This window comes from Paralichthys olivaceus, chromosome 17 (genome assembly GCF_024713975.1).
Source record: "Paralichthys olivaceus isolate ysfri-2021 chromosome 17, ASM2471397v2, whole genome shotgun sequence".
Taxonomy (NCBI): Eukaryota; Metazoa; Chordata; class Actinopteri; order Pleuronectiformes; family Paralichthyidae; genus Paralichthys; species Paralichthys olivaceus.
The window spans coordinates 20,468,361-20,486,737 of record NC_091109.1 but is presented as its reverse complement, the minus strand read 5'-3'; the positions used below and the strand labels follow the sequence as shown (position 1 = coordinate 20,486,737).

At 43.4% G+C, this 18,377-nt stretch overlaps 1 protein-coding gene across 1 annotated transcript; it reads left to right on the top strand.

Moving 5' to 3' along the window:
• Positions 1-1,621: 1,621 nt before the first annotated feature.
• On the top strand, positions 1,622-14,715 carry phex (phosphate regulating endopeptidase homolog, X-linked). Its single transcript, XM_069512735.1, has 22 exons — positions 1,622-2,083; positions 4,646-4,702; positions 4,792-4,953; positions 5,299-5,382; positions 5,548-5,774; positions 5,960-6,028; positions 6,588-6,704; positions 6,961-7,044; positions 7,182-7,324; positions 7,478-7,571; positions 8,495-8,623; positions 9,087-9,188; positions 10,122-10,199; positions 10,357-10,460; positions 10,599-10,657; positions 10,894-10,948; positions 11,196-11,263; positions 11,513-11,643; positions 11,754-11,819; positions 11,929-12,033; positions 12,673-12,749; positions 12,839-14,715. Exons 1-22 carry the CDS (start codon positions 1,960-1,962, stop codon positions 12,939-12,941), a joined length of 2,238 nt encoding a protein of 745 aa, XP_069368836.1. The 5' UTR covers positions 1,622-1,959; the 3' UTR covers positions 12,942-14,715.
• The last annotated feature ends 3,662 nt before the right edge of the window (positions 14,716-18,377 follow it).

Below are 18,377 nucleotides of genomic sequence, written 5' to 3'. Positions count from 1 at the left end.
GGGGTTGCACGTCTCTGGCGTTTGTTCTCTAACTCGCAGGTTCCTGCTGCTCACTAAAACCCTTCTTCGCCTCTTTGTCTTCCTTCAGACGGAGCAACAAGTTGTAGCTTCAGCTCCCGGCCGCAGTGTTGCTTCAGTCTTTTCCAGGGAGTCGTGCAGTGATTATGTTTTTCCCGAGTGTGTCGGCGATGGAGGCGACACATTGTAATTTTGAAGGGTGTTTCCCACAAACATATAAATACTGAACGGCCCCCAGCTTAACCACAGAGGTGTGTTTAGCAGAGATGAGCAGACACCTCTGTCAGCAGATTCAAAATTGTTGCTTTATTTGTATTTTGGAGACTTAAGCGATTAGAGAAGTTACGTGGGAGGTTCAGAACATGTTTCACGCAGGAGTCGGCCTCTTTCTCCTCTTCACGTGTCTGCGTTCACATAAGGCTGATTTTCCTTCCCCCCGCAATCAGCTCTAAAAAGATGGCTAATGTGTTCTAGCGTGTGTGTTTCTGCTGCTTATCTCGCGCTGATGACAGCCTGCAGGGATGTTTGTATAAACAGACACGGGAGGATGATGATGATGATGAAGAGGAGGAGGATGAGGAGGAGGACAGGAGGCATGTTCTGTCTGGTTTGTCCGAGCCATGTGCCCTGGATTTGACTCAACAGACAAAAACACTAATGTTCGCACGCTGATTTATAACCTGTGTTATAAATGAATAGTCTGACCTGAAATTCTCTAAGTGCAGTTTATTAATGAAGTTAATCTTTTTTAAGTTTTAAATTGAATTTCACAGGACTATGACCAGACGTCACATGATGAAGCGTTGTGTCCAAAACATTTAAGTGTATCAATAAATAATGTGCGTTACCATAGCATAAATAAATCATCCAACTTTAATTGATGGATTTAAAAGCTGGTGGAGCCCGACCCGGCAATCTGTTGCCACGGCGCTGTGCGTTAAGAGTGCAAACGAGAAGCGCAGACAAAGCGAGAAGTTCCGGTCGAGATTTCAAACAATGAGAATTAAAATTAAAACAGGACACAAATGATCGTGAGTCAGAAATGTTGAACAATAGCATCGTGGTCAGGGAGTTTGGCTTGATGAATGGGTGTTTGCAGCAGCACAGGAAGACGAGTCTATATAGGGACTGTGTCAGCACCGACCCGAAACCTCCAGGAGCACGAGGAGGAGGAGGAGGAGGTCCAATCAGGAGCTGCGGCCTTTTTATCATCAGTACCTCTGTCTCCTGAAATTACTGATGCTCTGAAACACTGATGTGTTTTTACAGCGTCACCGTCATCATCGGATTAATCGATTGTAATGTGTGTGTGTGTGTGAGTGTGTGTGTGTGTTTGGTGAGTGAGAGAGAGAGAGAGAGAGAGAGAGAGAGTGAGTAAGTGATTCTAATTTGATTCTGGTCTACTGACTGTCTGATCTGACTGTCTCGAGCAGAGCACCCTGCTGTTTTGAACATGAGATTAAACACACACTTCACACGTGCACACACTTCACATGTACACACACACACACACACACACACACACACACACACACACAGATAATGTTCTGGTTTTAGCCTGATTTTAATAAATGATTTCTGCTCTCCACTGGGACGCCTGGTCCCTGGAGGGAGGGAGAGTGGAGAGGAGAGGAGGAGTAATGGGGGAGAGGAGGAGTGGTGAGGGAGGGACGGACAGTTTGAAGAGCTGGGGTGAAGTTAGAGTCCTGCAGATTCTCAGATAGCAGCAGGCAACGAGACGCAGATAGAGAAAGTGAATAAAATATACAAATATTTTAAAATCAGGAATATGCTCTAAAATCCTGGATTCGAATTTCTCCATTCATTCATTTATTTTTTCAGATTTCTCCACTTTTTGTTGTGTTTTTTCAGCTGCAAGAGATTTTTTTTAGTGTGTGTCTGTCTGTGTGTGTCTGTGTGTGTGTGTGGTAAAAGTAAGTCATGGAGTTGGAGCATTTAGGTGGCGGTGGAGTTAAACCCGAGAGGGGCAACACTCGTCTCTTCAAGATAGCCCTGGCCATTTGTGTGTGTCTCTGTGCTGTCCTGCTGCTCGCACTCATACTGGGTAAGTCCATAAACACACACACACACATACATACACACACACACACACACGCGCACACTTTTCGTCATGCTGCATTATAATTTGCAAGGACTTCCTCAGAAATGTATTGCACAGTGCACGTTCAGATTATAGTTCACGCTGACTGTAAATTACACACACCAGTGCTCTAGCTGGGAGCAAAGGTTGGCGGGTAACTTGTGTCAAACTATTTTTGGTCCATATAAGGTTTCATATACGCCCCCACACGCTCATGCACGACCTCTGAGGCTCCATAACGCTCTGTGGGAGTTAAAGTGGAAGCTGGGAAAAGAGGAAAGAATGTGTGTGTTGACAATTTGTGGGTATTGTCTCCTGCAGAATGTGAAATTAATTAGCAGGAACTCTGTGGGCAGAGACGTGGTGGGTTAGGGTGTGTATGTGTTTATTTATTCATAAAGGCCAGTGCACATTGATTTACACTGGTAACGTTCAAATAACATGAATATACTTTTGCCGGGGAAGTTAAACCAGTGATTTGCAGCAGTAGTGCCGATAAAAACTGAAGATAAGAGAGAAAACTTATAGCAAAGGCCACAAAAGCTTTATGTAAAGAAAAAGAACACAAGAAATTACACAATTTAACATCTATAATTATATTTATGTTTGTTTAAAAGAGCCAGTTTGTCCTGGTTGTGTAATTTATCTGCATGTTAATGTCATAACGCAGGGACTTGTGGAAACTTCCCTTATTTTTCAATGCTCGGTAAAAAAAAAAACAAAAGCAAAAATCTTATATTCTCTGTATTGACTAGTTTGTGAAGCATGAAAACGATGGAGCGGTTTGATGCGGCACTGGTGTTTAACACTGGACTGATAAATTCAGAGATCGTCTGAGCAGCAAACGACTGAGTGGATTTCCACGAAAGCTGGTGGAAGGATGTGGTTCCATTAGGGAAGAAACCATTTTGGTGCAGATCTGGATCAGGGGGCGGATGCAGGAATTATTTTTTCACTCATCTGTTAATGTTTCAACATTAAAACAACTCGGGAATGTTTAAGAGACTGGATTTACGACACAAGTTCACACAAAAGACAGTTTCCCTGAAATTTCAATGTTCTCCATTTGATAAAACATTAGATAAATCTCCTAAATGCTCTGATTCATCTCCTTGAGTTGAGTTGCAGGAGAAGATTGACACCAGTCTTACTCTGGAGGTGTAAGTTATAAATACACACCCTGGAAAACAGGGGAAAAACTGCAGATGGTCCAAAGTTTAAAATACTGTTTCACTTTTAAACAAACTGTTCTATAAATATCACGTGTTCAGGTTATTGAGCTTCAGAGGTTTTCTTTTTTAACGTAGCATCTCCTGGCTCTATAGCTTCAAATTGAACATATAGCTCTTGAGTCGTACGTGGTTGGGAGGACGGTCGAGGTTGGGAGGGGTCCTTGTGTGAAAGCAGAGATTTTTTTTTTTTGTTATTGAGGGTTAACATTCTTGTGGCGGCATTGAAGTGTAATTATGTCATGCGCCTATATGTATGTAGCGCCACACACCCACTCCGACGGAAACACTCCAACCGAACCGTGCGATTGACCGGACACAGGAATGCCAAGTGGTTGCTTTGGTTTTATTTTTTAAATTAATATTTGTTTTTAATGAGTTCAGAGCTTCTGTTTAATTTGTGTTTGTGTGTGTGTGTGTCGGTGGCGTTTTCTGTATCTCGGTGACAAACGTGGGGTGTTGGCAGAGACACTGGAGCCTCAGACATCCAAATGTGTGAGGGTGTGTTTAAAGCTCTGTGTGTGTGTGTGTGTGTGTGTGTGTGTGTGTGTGTGTGTGTGTGTGTGTGTGTGTGTGTGTGTGTGTGTGAGTGTGAGGGGGCGTTGTGAGGTTGCTCCAGGCCAAGTGGGTCGCGCAGGGTTGAAGTTGTGCGCGTGCGCATTTGTCACTACGAGTGGGCTCAGCGTGAACGAGCCCAGCAGACCGGTCAACCTCAGAGGTCAGACTCAGGTCCCTGAGCGCTCCACTCATTAGCTCTCAATGGGCGGGGGTTGTTTTTTCTAAATCTGTGACTCCAACTTTGGAGGAAGAGGAGAGAATGAATAAAACCGCTGATTACAATGAAGGAAGAAGAAACTATAGGAAGCTAATTCTGTTAATTCTCAATTAAAGCAATAAACGAGACAGAAGCTGAGTCTCAGTTCAGGAGGTTCGGGGTCTGTCAAACACTTTTTAATGATCCGTGTCACTTTTAAATATATCAAATATATCAAATATCACCTGAATTTTCCTGAAAAGGTGTTTTTTGGTTTTTTTTATTTTGCTTTTTCAACTTTCCTGGGGTCACATGTGGTTTTGTCAACTTCCACATAAAGTTTCCACAGTGGAGTTGTTCTTGGAAAGATGATTGTGTCACCAGCAGACTCGTACGTTTATGTGGTTTCAGGCGGGGGGGGGGGGGGGGGGGGGGGTGTACTGTATATAGACGTGCATGCAACCAGAATAACACAGCTCCATGAGTCACAGCAGACTTTACGTTGTCACCCTTCATCCTTCCACTCTTTTCCTCTTCCCTCAGTTTCCCAGAAGTCCAGTCAGGAGGAGTTCTGTCTGACGCCAGAATGCATCGAGGCAGGTGAGGAGTGTCTGAGCTGCCGCCGGTGTTTGTCAAGCACGAGATGTTTCAGAAGTGTCCAACGTTTATTTGTCTCCTCCCTCCTGTAGCCGGGTCTATTCTCAATAAAATCGATCGGGCGGTCGACCCCTGTGAGGACTTCTACAGTTTTTCCTGTGGAGGTTGGCTGAGGGAGAATCCCATCCCCGAGGATTCCTCCTCGTACGGCATCTACCCCTGGCTGCGGCAGCACGTCGACATCCAACTCAAAGGTGAATGAAGATGGAGGACGGCTGCTGCCATCTTGTCTTTATGACGTCCGTGCAGTATTGATTTGTGGAGTAGAACTGCAGTATTGAGGTCCCACTGATGCACATGTTCAACAAGTACAGAGTGAGGAATGAGCTTGGAAGAACTGGTTAACTTTTGAGCCGGATTTATGAAACGTAGGATATGTAGAGTGCTAATATCTACGAACAGAGGAAATTTAGAGTGGATCCGGATTTAACGTGATCTCTACTCATGGATGTGCAAAGTGGCGTTCTCCGAGTGCCTCTCCCAAAAGATTTCTTCACAATCATAAGTGTTATAATGACCATCACATTGTTTGTTATCAGAGTTACTGGAAGCTCCATCCGACCCTGATGAACTGGAGGCAGTGACCAAAGCTAAGATCCTCTACCGCTCCTGCATGAACGAGAGTGAGTCTGACACACATCAACTTGGATTTCTCTCGCCAACACAAATCTTTGTTCGGCACCTTTGGGGACCGTCGTTTTCTAACATCTTCTCCAGCCCCATCCCCCCACCTCCCCCCCGCGCGCGCTCACACTAACCTAAATCTAATTTATGCCGTCTTCACAAAGCCCTGCTGGAGAAGATGGACACCAAACCCATGCTGAAAACGCTCAGACAGCCAGAGTTCCGTTGGCCCGTCGTCGGGGACGGGCTCGGCGGCGAGTACGAGTGGTCGGCAGGTCGGTGGAACCTCCTGAAGACTCTGGCACAGATGAGGAACCAGCACAGCAAGAGCGTCCTGATTCGCCTGTACGTCTCCCCTGACGACAAAAACTCCTCGAAGTACATCATCAAGGTCGGATATCCACACGATTGTCTTTGTTTATGTGGACGCATGTTTATCGTGATAAGATTTGATATGTTATTACACGACATGCATGCATTATATATGTTTTTTATACCTTTGCATGAGTTGATGTCATGAGACACAAAAGTCTAAAAAGCAGCAGAAGCGAATCCGTGCTCTTTGTCTTTCCGCAGCTCGACCAGGTGTCCTTGTCTCTGCCCTCGAGGGAAGACTACACCACCAACACTTCCTCTGCCCAGGCGGTGAGTCTCCGCTCCATCCTTCACCCCCTGTCGTCTAGAAGAGTCCATCTTCCTCCGGCAGCTATTCTCGTCCTGCTGCAGTGATAAATTATTGCGGAGGATAATTTCAAGCCATTTGAAATGCGAGTGGTTAATGTTGGGTTTTTCAGCTTCTTTCCAGACATCTGACGATCACAAGGCGAGAAGTTAATTTCAGAAAAGGGAGTCGATACAGATTTCTACACTTAAAGCTGTGCGGGGATTAAGTAAAAAAAAAAAAAAAAAAAAACTCTATCTTGTTATTAGTTCACTGCCTCTATCAGGAGTTGTCTCTGCTGTACAGGACATACAGTCCCCACATGCTGTATAAACAAGAGTTTACATTAGGGCATGAGAAAAAGTTTGACAGTAGATACAACCACTCCTGATTCGTGTTCATAAACATATTTTTAACTGTGAGAAGTTCTTTTCACTGTCAAGATAATGATGTACAATTAACATCGCAAAGTAAAAATTAGAGAGCATGAGACTCAACACTTTATACTTTCTTTCACTTCATTTATTCTCTCTCTCTCTCCAGTACCGTGCGGCCTTGCTCAGTTTGATGGTGGACACGGCCGTCATGCTGGGCGCTCCAGAGTCGTCGGCGCTGACCCAGATGGAGAAGGCTCTCGCCTTCGAGACCAAAGTGGCTCATGTAAAGACGTCACGTCGCATTAAGTCAAATATCACTTCACTGAATGTATGAAAACGATATGACGGACCTCCGTGTCTCTGGAGCTCATTAAACTTCAGTATAATCACTTGTGAAGTTTGCAGCTGATGCATCGGACGAGGATTTTATGCATAAATTCAGAATCGTCGGTCGTGTGTGTGTGTGTGTGTGTGTGTGTGTGTGTGTGTGTGTGTGTGTGTGTGTGTGTGTTGTATTAAAACGCTCATTGTGTCGACAGATCCTGATTCCCTACGAGAACCGCACCAGTGAGAACATGTACAACAGATACTCGTTGTCTCGTCTGCAGCGCTCCGTACCGCAGGTGCGTCAAAGACGGATACACAACCGACAACAAAGAAATTCAACTCAGGGTGTTGTGGAGTTCACTGATCTGGGTTCATGAACATGTTTGTGATCGATGTGAGAAAACCGTTAAGCTCTTCGTCTCCTCGTCTGTAGTTCGACTGGCTGGGTTTCGTCAAAGCTGTGGTGGAGTCTAAGAGCGACCCGGCTCGCTCCATCTCCTCCTCTGAGCCCGTCATCGTCCGAGCCCCGCAGTACTTCAAGGAACTTTTCAAGCTCATTAACGCCACGGACCCCAGGTACACACACACACACACACACACACACATATGAACATGCAGACAGAGGAACACGCACCCTGAGGCCTCCTGTCGCTCATTATAAGTGTATCATAGCGTATAATGAGATCACATGCAGGCTTTTAATTAATTGTCCTCTCTCTCTCTCTTCAGGACCGTGGCGAACTACGTGCAGTGGAGGACGGTTTTTTCCAGGATCACCACTCTGAGTCGTCGTTTCCTCTACAGATACCTCGACTACGCTCGGGTACGAACAGAAAGCTGGTTCCAAGATCCGTCTTCTTTTGGTCATTGCAGTGTTAGATGCTACTTTATTGGTTGAGAGCCAGAAAAATCCCTTTGGAAAAACCTAAATAAACTTTAGATCAGGTTGCGGATCCAAAGTTTACGGCTGTTTGAGAAGTCCCACTCTGTACCTCACGTCTGGAACGTCACACTACGAAGTTTTACTATAAACAGCAACAAGAGGATGACCAGACTTCAGATACGGATTCAGATTTCTTCTCTAATTTTAACTCTCGTAATGTGAGATTTATCTTTTAATTAATCCTGAGTTCATTGAACAAACTATAAATCTGAACCAGACTCACACAAACTATTCTCTTCCCTTTAATGTAAGTGAAGCTGCACAGGTTTGGTGCAGGTTATTTAGATTTGACATATTTCAGTGTCAGAACATTTAGGCCAACAGATGAATATATTGATGAATGATTCAGTATCTACTTTGTAAACTGAGCTTTGAAGTGGCTCTGGAAATATCGCAATAGCTTCTACAGGGGCACTTGTTGCTGTTTAATAAATGTACCTGCAAGAAAGTAGTACAAGATATGAGCCAAACACATTTTGCTTTAATATTTCATAAGTGTATTCACGGTAGCACATTTCAAAGTGGAGGAAATGTCAAATGCAGCTAAAGAAGATGATGAAGACCATTGGACGGTGAAATACTTGGTTATATAAATTAGTAAATATAAAAATCTTATACCGAAAATAAAAAAAGCACAGAACAAGAAAACTCTAGTGTGATATAAAGCTTCTTGATTTATTAAAGAGCTGGGAAAGTTATGTGATATTAGTTCAGTCTTGTTTTCGTTTTGATCTCAAATATAACCATCGGTTTGAAAATCTCTCATCTCAAGTGTCACCTCGTGTCCCTCGCCCCTCCACCAGGTAACCACGGGAACCACCTCTCTCACCCCGCGCTGGGATAAGTGCGTGAACTACGTGGAGAACTCGCTTGTTTACGCCACCGGGCGCCTTTTTGTCAACACACACTTCCAGGAGGACAAGAAACACATGGTGCGTGTGTGTGTTCCCGACGTGACCTCATGTCTCACATCTCCAGTTCAATTTGTGTATATGTTAACAGACGTGTGTGTATCAGTTGTGTCCTCTGGCGATGTTGTAATTTAATGTTGTGTCGTCTCGACAGTGTGTGTGTGTCTGTGTTTATGTTGCAACGACACTGAGCACTTAATGTTTTAGTAAATGCTCTTTTTGTGCGGTGGAGACACACATTTCTATCTTTATGAGGACCCTTTCTGACAGAATGCATTCCTCATCCCCTCCCCCCCTGAACAATCACAACAATGTCATCGACCTAACTCCAACACAAACCCAACTCTGACCCTGAAGAGCCTGAAGTCTGAGGTCCGACCAAAATGTCCTCACTGTCTGAGAACGTCCTCACAAAGACAGACGTGAGAGTGTGTTTCCTGGACGTCGTCACGGCTCTGAACTTCTTTGTGTGTGTGTGTTTCAGATGGAGGAGCTGATCGGGGGAGTTCGCTGGGCGTTCATCGACATACTGCAGAAAGAGAACGAGTGGATGGATCAGCCGACGAAGAACAGAGCCATAGAAAAGGCACGAGAAGCCGTCAGCTCTAATATCTGTTTATTCCCACATTGCTTTGAAACTTCCAAAACATACTTTTTTACAAGAGTCAGTTGACGTTTTTTGTCTGAACTCTAAATTGAATCCTCCAGTGAAGCTTTAACTCAGTGTGACCACTTGGGGGCAGCTCTGTTTTGGTTTTCCACCGAGGGAAATATCTGGATCTATATATGTGTGTGTAGAGAAAGAGCTGCACTTCTGTGCTCTTTAGTTTGAGGCGTAATTCCTGCATCTTTTGAAGACATGAAATGGAAATAATCTTCACTTCTTCTTATCTATTTAATGTCAAATGCAGTGCAGAGATACTGAACAAGAAAATCAACCATAAAGAGTTCATAAACCAAAAGATGCTCAGAAGCTGCATAAAGCTGAGTTTTAAATCTTGTCAGGTTTGTTTCTAACCGTTTCACATTACGCACAACTTTTTAAAATGTATATATTTATATAAAGAGTTGTCCACATGTCTGGATTCTGCTCCATCTTCATCCATCATTGAGCTATTTAGCAGATATTTAGTTTATCAATACGATTAATGAAAGAATAGAATAAAAAACAATGTGAGTTGCAGATCTACGGTGCTTATTTTTAATTAATGACTTTTCTCTATGAACCAAAGTGCTGATCATCACCAGCTGTGGAGCAACAACATTATTCTTTTACATGACAAGACTCTCAGAGTTCAACAAGGACCAAATAAAACTCCTCCATCAGAGGGTTTTATTGTCTGGATTGGCTCAACGCTTTAATTCCATATAAAGCCACCGTCTCTTTGTTCCTCTGTCGTAATGACCTGTGATAGAATTTCATCTGCACTAAATACGTGTCTGACTTGTACATAACCAGAAACAGATTCATCAGTTGAAGCTGTTTTTAACGTTGGCTCTCATGTTGCTGTCTCTCCAGGCTCACGCAGTCCTGGCAAAGGTCGGCTACCCCGAGTTTATCCTGAACGACACCTACCTGAGTGAAGATCTCAAGGAGGTTTGTTTGGCCCCGGGGTGAACTAGTTCCTTTGAGTTACAGGCAAGGGAGGGAGGTGTTTTTATCAATTCACAAACCATCGAGTGATTCCATTCATCCAAGATGCAGCTGTTGATGACGAGAAAACCCATCTCATAGTTGTATTTGTGTGTTTCAGCTGAAGTTCAATGAGCTGGATTACTACGGCAACGTGATGCAGACGCTCAAGTTCATCGCCCAGTCCGATGTCGCCTGGCTCCGAAAGAGCGTGCCTCGTACGGAGTGAGTACGAGAACTGATCTGTGCACGGGTTTCCTGTTTGTGCACCTTTTTCACTTGGAAATGACAGAAATCATATCAATAAAAACAAAAAGATGAGTAAAATAAAATTTAAAAAAAGTGAATGTGTTTGTGTTTCAGGTGGTTCACAAACCCGACCACTGTGAATGCCTTCTACAGTTCCTCCACCAATCAAATCCGTAAGATACAACAACGCTTGTCTTCATTTTAATTCAATTATTCTTAGATTCTGTCCAGACAGAAGAAATCTACAGTTTACCTCCATCCAGGAATTCTTATTTAAATTTGCAAAGTAATTGGGGGAATTTACTTTATGAACAAACTGATAGAAAAGACATTTTAATCTTTGTAAAAGATTTTCTGCACGTGTGAATCTGGACGGAGCTGTAGAAACTTTTTTGATCCTCTCGTTTAGGATTTCCTGCCGGAGAGCTTCAGAAACCCTTCTTCTGGGGGAGAGAGTATCCGAGGTGAGATTAAAGAAATTTGACACGCTCTGTTAACGGACCGAAGAAAAGCCACCTCAAGCTTTTCTCAGGAGCAGAGAGGAGCTCTGAATTCATTTCTACAACACGAGCCTCGCTAATAGAAAATCACACGGAAGAAATGAGGCCTGTGGACGAACAGCGTCACTTTATACCTCGTTCTCCACAGGTCATGAAATGTTTGTGTGTCATTAGAAATAAACGTCCTCCTCCTCTTGGTGTCTGTTCCCAGATCTTTAAGTTACGGTGCCATCGGGGTGATCGTCGGACATGAACTGACACACGGCTTTGACAATAACGGTAAAAACGTAATTCACAATCACGTCATCACCACATTCTGCTCAAGACTAAAAAGAGATCATGATCTTAAATTAGGATTAAAGTTGGTTCAAATGATCCCAAACAGGGATGAGTCGTTAACTCATGATCAAATTAATTGATTTCCATGTTTTATAAATGACTTATCAGAAAGAGATTCCAGATATTTCTCATATCTTCACTCGAGTGTGTGATTTTTTTCTTTTTCGCGTGTGACTCTTTTCTGAACAGGTCGTAAATACGACAAAAATGGAAACCTCGACCAGTGGTGGAGCAACTCGTCAATAACAGCCTTCAATGAGAAGACCCAGTGTATGATAGACCAGTATAATGGCTACCACTGGGAGGAGGCCGCCCTGAATGTGAGAACCAACGTTACAAACATTATTTATTAAACTTTTAATCAATCCACTTCTATTATCATATTATTGCAGAAATGTTTTTTCACTTCCTGGATGTTTTTGCTCCGTAGGTGCGCGGTAAGAGGACTCTGGCAGAAAATATAGCCGACAATGGAGGAATAAGAGAAGCGTTCAGGGTACGGTTTGTTTGTTCGCTTTGATTTTGCTCTGACGCTTTCCGTTCCACTCGTATTTGACCCGTCAAAACGTCCTCGGTGAGAAAGCTCTTCTTCTCTGTCTGTGCAGGCGTACAGGAGGTGGGTGGACGAGAGCAGAGGTGGTGTGGAGGAGCCTCTTCTGCCCGGAGTCGGCCTGAACAACAACCAGCTGTTCTTCCTCAGCTACGCACATGTACGAACGCACATACACATGCATCAGTGCTGCTGTTTTCCCGTTTTCCTCCTGAGGACTTTGGTCAGTGTTGTTTGCTAACGTGTCGTTCAGGTCTGCGGGAGTCCGTGTTTGATAAAACTAATAATTCTCCTGAATGGTCTTGAACTTCTACGAGTTAGTTCAAAAAGATCATTTGAGCGGCGCTGTGGTCGAGCGTCGACCCACCGTGACGCCACCTGTTGGTTCTGTGAGCTGCCGTTCTGAAGACACTTTGTCCAGCGCCGGTTTTTCAAAAGCAGAAGTAACCATATTTAGAGGTGCGAGGGGTGGAGCCTGACTGAGACACTGCACGCCCACCTGCACCTGCGGCCTGCTCCCGTTGGACGGTGTCAGTCACACGGTATCAACCCCCATAATGAATACGGTGCTTCTACACAGGACAAATTTAATGTTCATGTGGAACAACATGTTTTTGCTGATGTTAAAAATCAAGTGAGTCATTTTCTCACTTCTTCTTGCTCCCTCTGCTGGTCGTTCGAGGGAACACAGTTTTCAGGCACAGTCTGCTTGTTGCACAGTTTTTATTCACTTCCCCGTGTTTAGCATCGCCGGTCTGCTGCACCATCTGCTAATGAACTGGTCGTTTGTACTGTGCAGGTGAGATGTAACTCATACAGACCAGAAGCAGCGAGGGATCAGATCCAGAGCGGAGCCCACAGTCCGCCAAAATACAGGTGTGCACGCACTCGAACACGCACACACACACACACATGAACGTGCAGCTCTTGCAACCTCATCTCTACGGTCGTTTGTCGCCCTGCAGAGTCGTCGGAGCCATGAGTAACTACGAGGAGTTTCGGAACGTGTTCAGCTGTCCCGAGTCGTCGGTCATGAACCGAGGAGCGCAGTCCTGCCGGGTGTGGTGACCTCTGACCTCAGCGTTACCCTGAACGTGGCCCGAGCCGTGAGCAGGAGGCCTGTGTTGAAAAGGCTGATCATGCCGGACGTAGCCTACATAGTTTACATGATGTGAGTTATTCTCTGAACCCAACTCATGCTAGGAACTGAATTTTAAAGGTATATTTACTGCACACGTTGCAGCTACGGCATAAATTATGACTCGAGACTTTTGTCAGTCATAGTTTATCGATTACGTTTGGCAAAAATATATTTGCAAGCTGTTGTTGTAAAAACTGCCATTTTTCTATAACAACAGACGAACGGGACATGCACTGTAAGTGTGACGAGATAAAGGTCGAGCCTTTCCCATGGGAATAAAGAAGTTATACATCAGGGTGAAGGTACAATGACTATATATATATTTTTACAGGAACACATATTCTAGATGTTACAGTGACTGTGAGAAGCAGAAATATATCAGGTCAACATCTATAGACGTATTTATTAGCGGCCTAGTCGATGGATTCCCAGAATCCATCAAACCAAAGACTAATTCATGTTTGAGCAAAACCTAAAATACAGAAAAATCTAAAATATCTTTGAAACCATATATTTTGCTTGAAATAATTGTGCACGCCTGTTTCATGACAATGTACTGTTCAGAAAGTAAAGTGATATCAACCTTCTCATATATGTTTGACACGTAATGTGAGACTTCATATGTTTTGTAGAGTGTGTGTGTGCGTGTGTGTGTGTGTGTGTGTGTGTGTGATCTCTTTTAATAAGTCCCCGGTTTCCGTCGGACTTTGTTTGTCTGCTTCAGTTCGGCCTGAGGCTGCTGAACTCACAGAATCATAAGAACTCAAATCTCGAGATGAACTCCCTGTTTGTCTTTGAGTCTGTGGCACTGAACTGAACGGCAGGTTCTTGTGTGACGTGATGTTTCTCTGGACGACTGGAGGTTACTCAGAAAATTACAATAGCTTCTATTGTTTTAAACATTTTTTTTTTTATTTCTAAATCAACTTTCCAGGTTGTTTTGTGTATTTAAATGATTGTCGCCATGTTGTTCCACGTTTAATTGATTTTTTTTTTTTCATAGTTGTGATTCAAAGAAAAACCCTGTGTCCAAGTTTATTTTGGACGCTGCTGATTTGTGACACAGACCTGTTGCCCCAGCTCTTCCTGAATTCAAGCTTTGTGTTTACATGGTTGATTTAGATGTTTCCCTGACACCACTTCACCTGTCATCTGGACCAACTGTGGCTTTTAAAGTTTTAATGGTGCTAATACATCATGTTTATTTTTTATCTTGTGGAAACAAGTTACCATCGTCTGCGCACAATTTTACATAGAATCCAGCAAAGATAGTAAATAGTGAATTTAGCTCATGGATATTGTTAATTTTCCTAATTATTTTTCATTTATGTTCATTTATGTGCTATTGACCAAATAGCACTGCTGTCATTTTTGATTTTCGATTAAACAATCAGTCGATTAACGAGATCACTGGCCATTCATATCAGTCTATGAATTGTATTTAACGCCTTCAAAGCAACAGTCAGTGCTGTAACATGAGTGTGTGCAGTGCAGATATACTGAAACCACTGCAGGATATGTTACAAAAAATATATATATATTTACATTTTATTATCTGGAGATGTTTTCTTTATGTAATGGGGACGAATTGCTCCTCTGTCACTGTTTCCTGTGATCGCGGTTCACTGTGCTTCTGTTTTTTCCGTCATGTTTATTCCTCTGAGGGTCTTAATAAAACTCTTGTTCCGTCCCTTCACCTTGTGACCGTGTCCTGTGGGGTTTGATGAGCGAGGTGGTGGACAGTCGATGGAAGGGCTGACGGATTGGAGGACAAAAGATGTAAGGAGAGAGTGGGGTTGGAACAGAGACAATGTCCATTTGTTGATTTACCTCGAGACCTGCCATTACACACACACACACACACATCTCATTCATTTATGTCAGCAGTTACCATGGCAACTTCTTCTGTGTTGAGATGCTTTGTGTGTGTGTGTGTGTGTGTGTGTGTGTGTTTGTCGTACAGCATCAGGCGGGAGGAAACATTAATGACGTGTATTTGTGGAAACTCCAGCAGCAGTAACATCAATACACACCAATTAGACATCAGTCCAGAGCCTCAGTCTGTTCTGCTGGTGTGTGTGTGTCTGTGTGTGTGTGTGTGTGTGTGTTGGATTGGTGATCGATAGACAAAGATACAGAATAAGTGAGACGGATGACAATGAACCGAGATTTAAGTTTACTAGATGTGTAAATAAGATCGAGCCACGGGAGCCAGGCAGCTTTTCTTCCAGATAATTATCAACGGGGAGTTGAAACACTGACGGAGAATCTCCAGCCTCCTCCTGCTCCTGAAACATTTCACTCAGATGTTTGCTTGAATGTTCTTGTTGTTTCGTTGTCGCTGTGATGTTGTAGTTTTTGTGTTTCGTTGCAAAATTGAATTCACTCCAGCGGAAACAGCAGTAAAAATGAGAATAATATATCATTTGTTGCTCAACTAAGATCAATTTTGTTTTGTGAATCTGCACCATTGCCTGAAGGATGGAGTCCAAAATAGAAGCAGCTTTGTGTGCATTGTTGTACTCAAGTGTGTTTTAAATTCTTCTGATTGCATAGTATTTATAGACAGAGTACTTTATTAATCCCAGAGTACCACTGTACTACACGGAGTGCAGAAAGATTTCCTCCATGTGTTTAGAAAAGTCCGAAAGAGTTGATGAATTTAAAACAAAATCAAATTTTACTCCTCCCTGAATTTACGCCTCAGCAGATTGTCTCTGAGGGGTTCGATACCTGAGGCGCCGCCGTCTCACATGACTAACTGTCCCTGCAGCCGCCACGATGCTCTGTGATGCTGCAGCAGTTAAACATGAGTTAGTGTCGGACTTTGTGCCGTTACCTCATCGAATCGAGATAAATCTACTTTAGTGGCCGGAGTAAAAATGACAGCTACAGTGATTAAACTACTGATTTGTCACCGGGATCAGTCCCTGCTCAACACAGCTACATCAATATCTGTGCAAACAGTAGAAAATCAAGTCGTGGCTGTTGTTTGTCAGAGGCTCAAACTGCCCAGAGACGCATTAGATCCCTGCAGCCTGATGCTGCCCAGTCCTGCAGTTCTGCATCCGTCCAGTGAGGGGCAGTTTAACATGCCTCCAGGCCTCGTTGGAGATGGCGTACATGTTACAGACGAGCGATCACACAGATTAAATTTAGCTCTCGAACCGCTCGTCTCAGATTTCACACCCTGACCTTTTCCATAATCGGGTTTTCCTCAGGCACTGCCGAAGTCATCGGGCTTCTCCATGTTTTCTTTGCTCTTTATCTTTTTTTCCTGTATGTAAAGACGAAGCAGAGCAGGCAGGGTTTTTTTCTTCTTCTTCTTCTATCTGCATCCATCCGCATCCATCTCTGTTCCTGCGCTGTGACTATAATCAGATCTCAGAGTCTCCGAGAGGCCACGACTTTACTTTATTTCTCTGCTCGTGCCCCTCGCGATGACCTCCCTCCTCCATCACCCCGCTACTTACAGCATCCTGCCTGCAGGCCTCATGAGCTAATGTCCAAATGACATTTAGAAATTATGAATGCTGCCGACCACCGGGAGGGAGCAGAAAGTAGATGCTCTGTAATAGCAGAGAGGGAAATGAAGATAGACGGATGAACTGAAAACATGGAAGGAGGAGGAGATCCAGATGGTGCATATGTTGACACTGAGAACAGTGGAACTGAGAGATGACAAGATGGAGTTTGACAGACGGGCCGTCAGGGAGAGCGCTGGGTGTTATTTTTGAATATGTTTTGCAAAAGCATGTGTGGAAAGTGGAAACCGAAGAGAAATCCTTCCATTCTGCAAACGCCCAGGTCGAGAGCATTTGTTCTGTGACTGAAGGTGTCGTGTTCAGTGAGACTCAGACACGTGTCGTGCAGTTAGGACATTCAGTCATTTTGGAGGGAACGTTACGTGTGTGGATGTAAAACCTTTAATAGACGAAGCTGTAAATCTGAAATCATTCTTAAACTGAAAAAAAAAATCTACATGTGTTTAAAATATAAAAAAAATACCTCAGATACCGGTGCTGCCATCTTTTGGCGTCATCAGGAGCCGGGGTCTGCAGCCGGCGTATCGATTTGACCGATAGCGAGTCGATCGTGACGTTTAAAATAACAATTTTAAAACGAAACTTATGAGAGACATGAACACATTAAAAGTTCAGCTCACATCAAAATGACAGAAAAAAAATTATTTGACTTATTTATTTTACTTTTTGTTTGGACCGTGTCCTCGCTGCTACCTTGAGCCAGCCACTAGGGGGCAATGGAGATGTTTTGGCTTCACTTTTTGGGAGCTGTCATGTCATCCATTGTTATATTCAGTCTACTCGCAGTAATAATATATATATATATATTTATATATTTCATTTTATATATATATCTATATATATATAGATATATATATATTATTGACCCATGGATGCAGATTTGAACATAACTTGTTTCTTCTTCTCTGCCCCACGTTCGTGCCAAAAAGCAAAGGGAGATAATTCATTTTATCATTTCCAGCAGTAATGTGTATTATCCTGTATCAGCTTCACCACTGTAGTTGTGCTTCATCTCAAATTTATGATTGATTATCATCAGGCGGTTTTGAGGCCTCTCCCACATTTGGTGCTGCTGTTAGTAGCTAATCGCCGTTATTAGCTTTTTAATAAAAAATAAATTTCCTCCATCTCCTCCTCCAGCTGCCACGTTATGACTCCTCAGTGCTGGAGTGTGAAAATCCCTCTAATCAGGAAGATGTTCTCCGTTTGAACTGACTCAGCTGCTGTAACATTTTTGCAAATTCACTTCATTTGAATAAGACGAGCTGCCAAGCAGAGCCAGGTCTAAAATTATAAATCTCAGCGGATCAGGATTTTTCATATTTGGAATACAACTCGAGGAGTTGGGGTGAAATTAAGTCTTAATTTCTTATGACGGGTAAAGTTTTTCCCCGCTGAAGGGGGATTGGATGCGTCGCAATCTCTGCAAGCATATCTGCCCCGTGTAACTACAGATAGATGGGTAAATAAATAATACAGGAGAACGGGGGAAATAGAAAAATGAAAGGATTGACTCTTTATTAATAGATGGCCTCCACCAAAACAGATGGATTGGGGGATGGGAGGGGTGTAAGAAAGAGGAAGGTGGGCGGTGGAGGAGCGTGGACGCAGCGAGAGGAGCCTATTCACAAAAATATAAAAATATACCGACGCTGCGTCCTGATAGCTCTGTTCAATAATGGAGGGAGGGTGTCGTGCACATGAACTAACATGGGAGGAACGACAACCTGATGCTCTCCTCTTTGCTGCCTAAACCGTTTTGTGTGCGTGGGTTTGTGTGTTGAAGTGTGCACATGTGTATTCGTGTGTCGGCTGCAG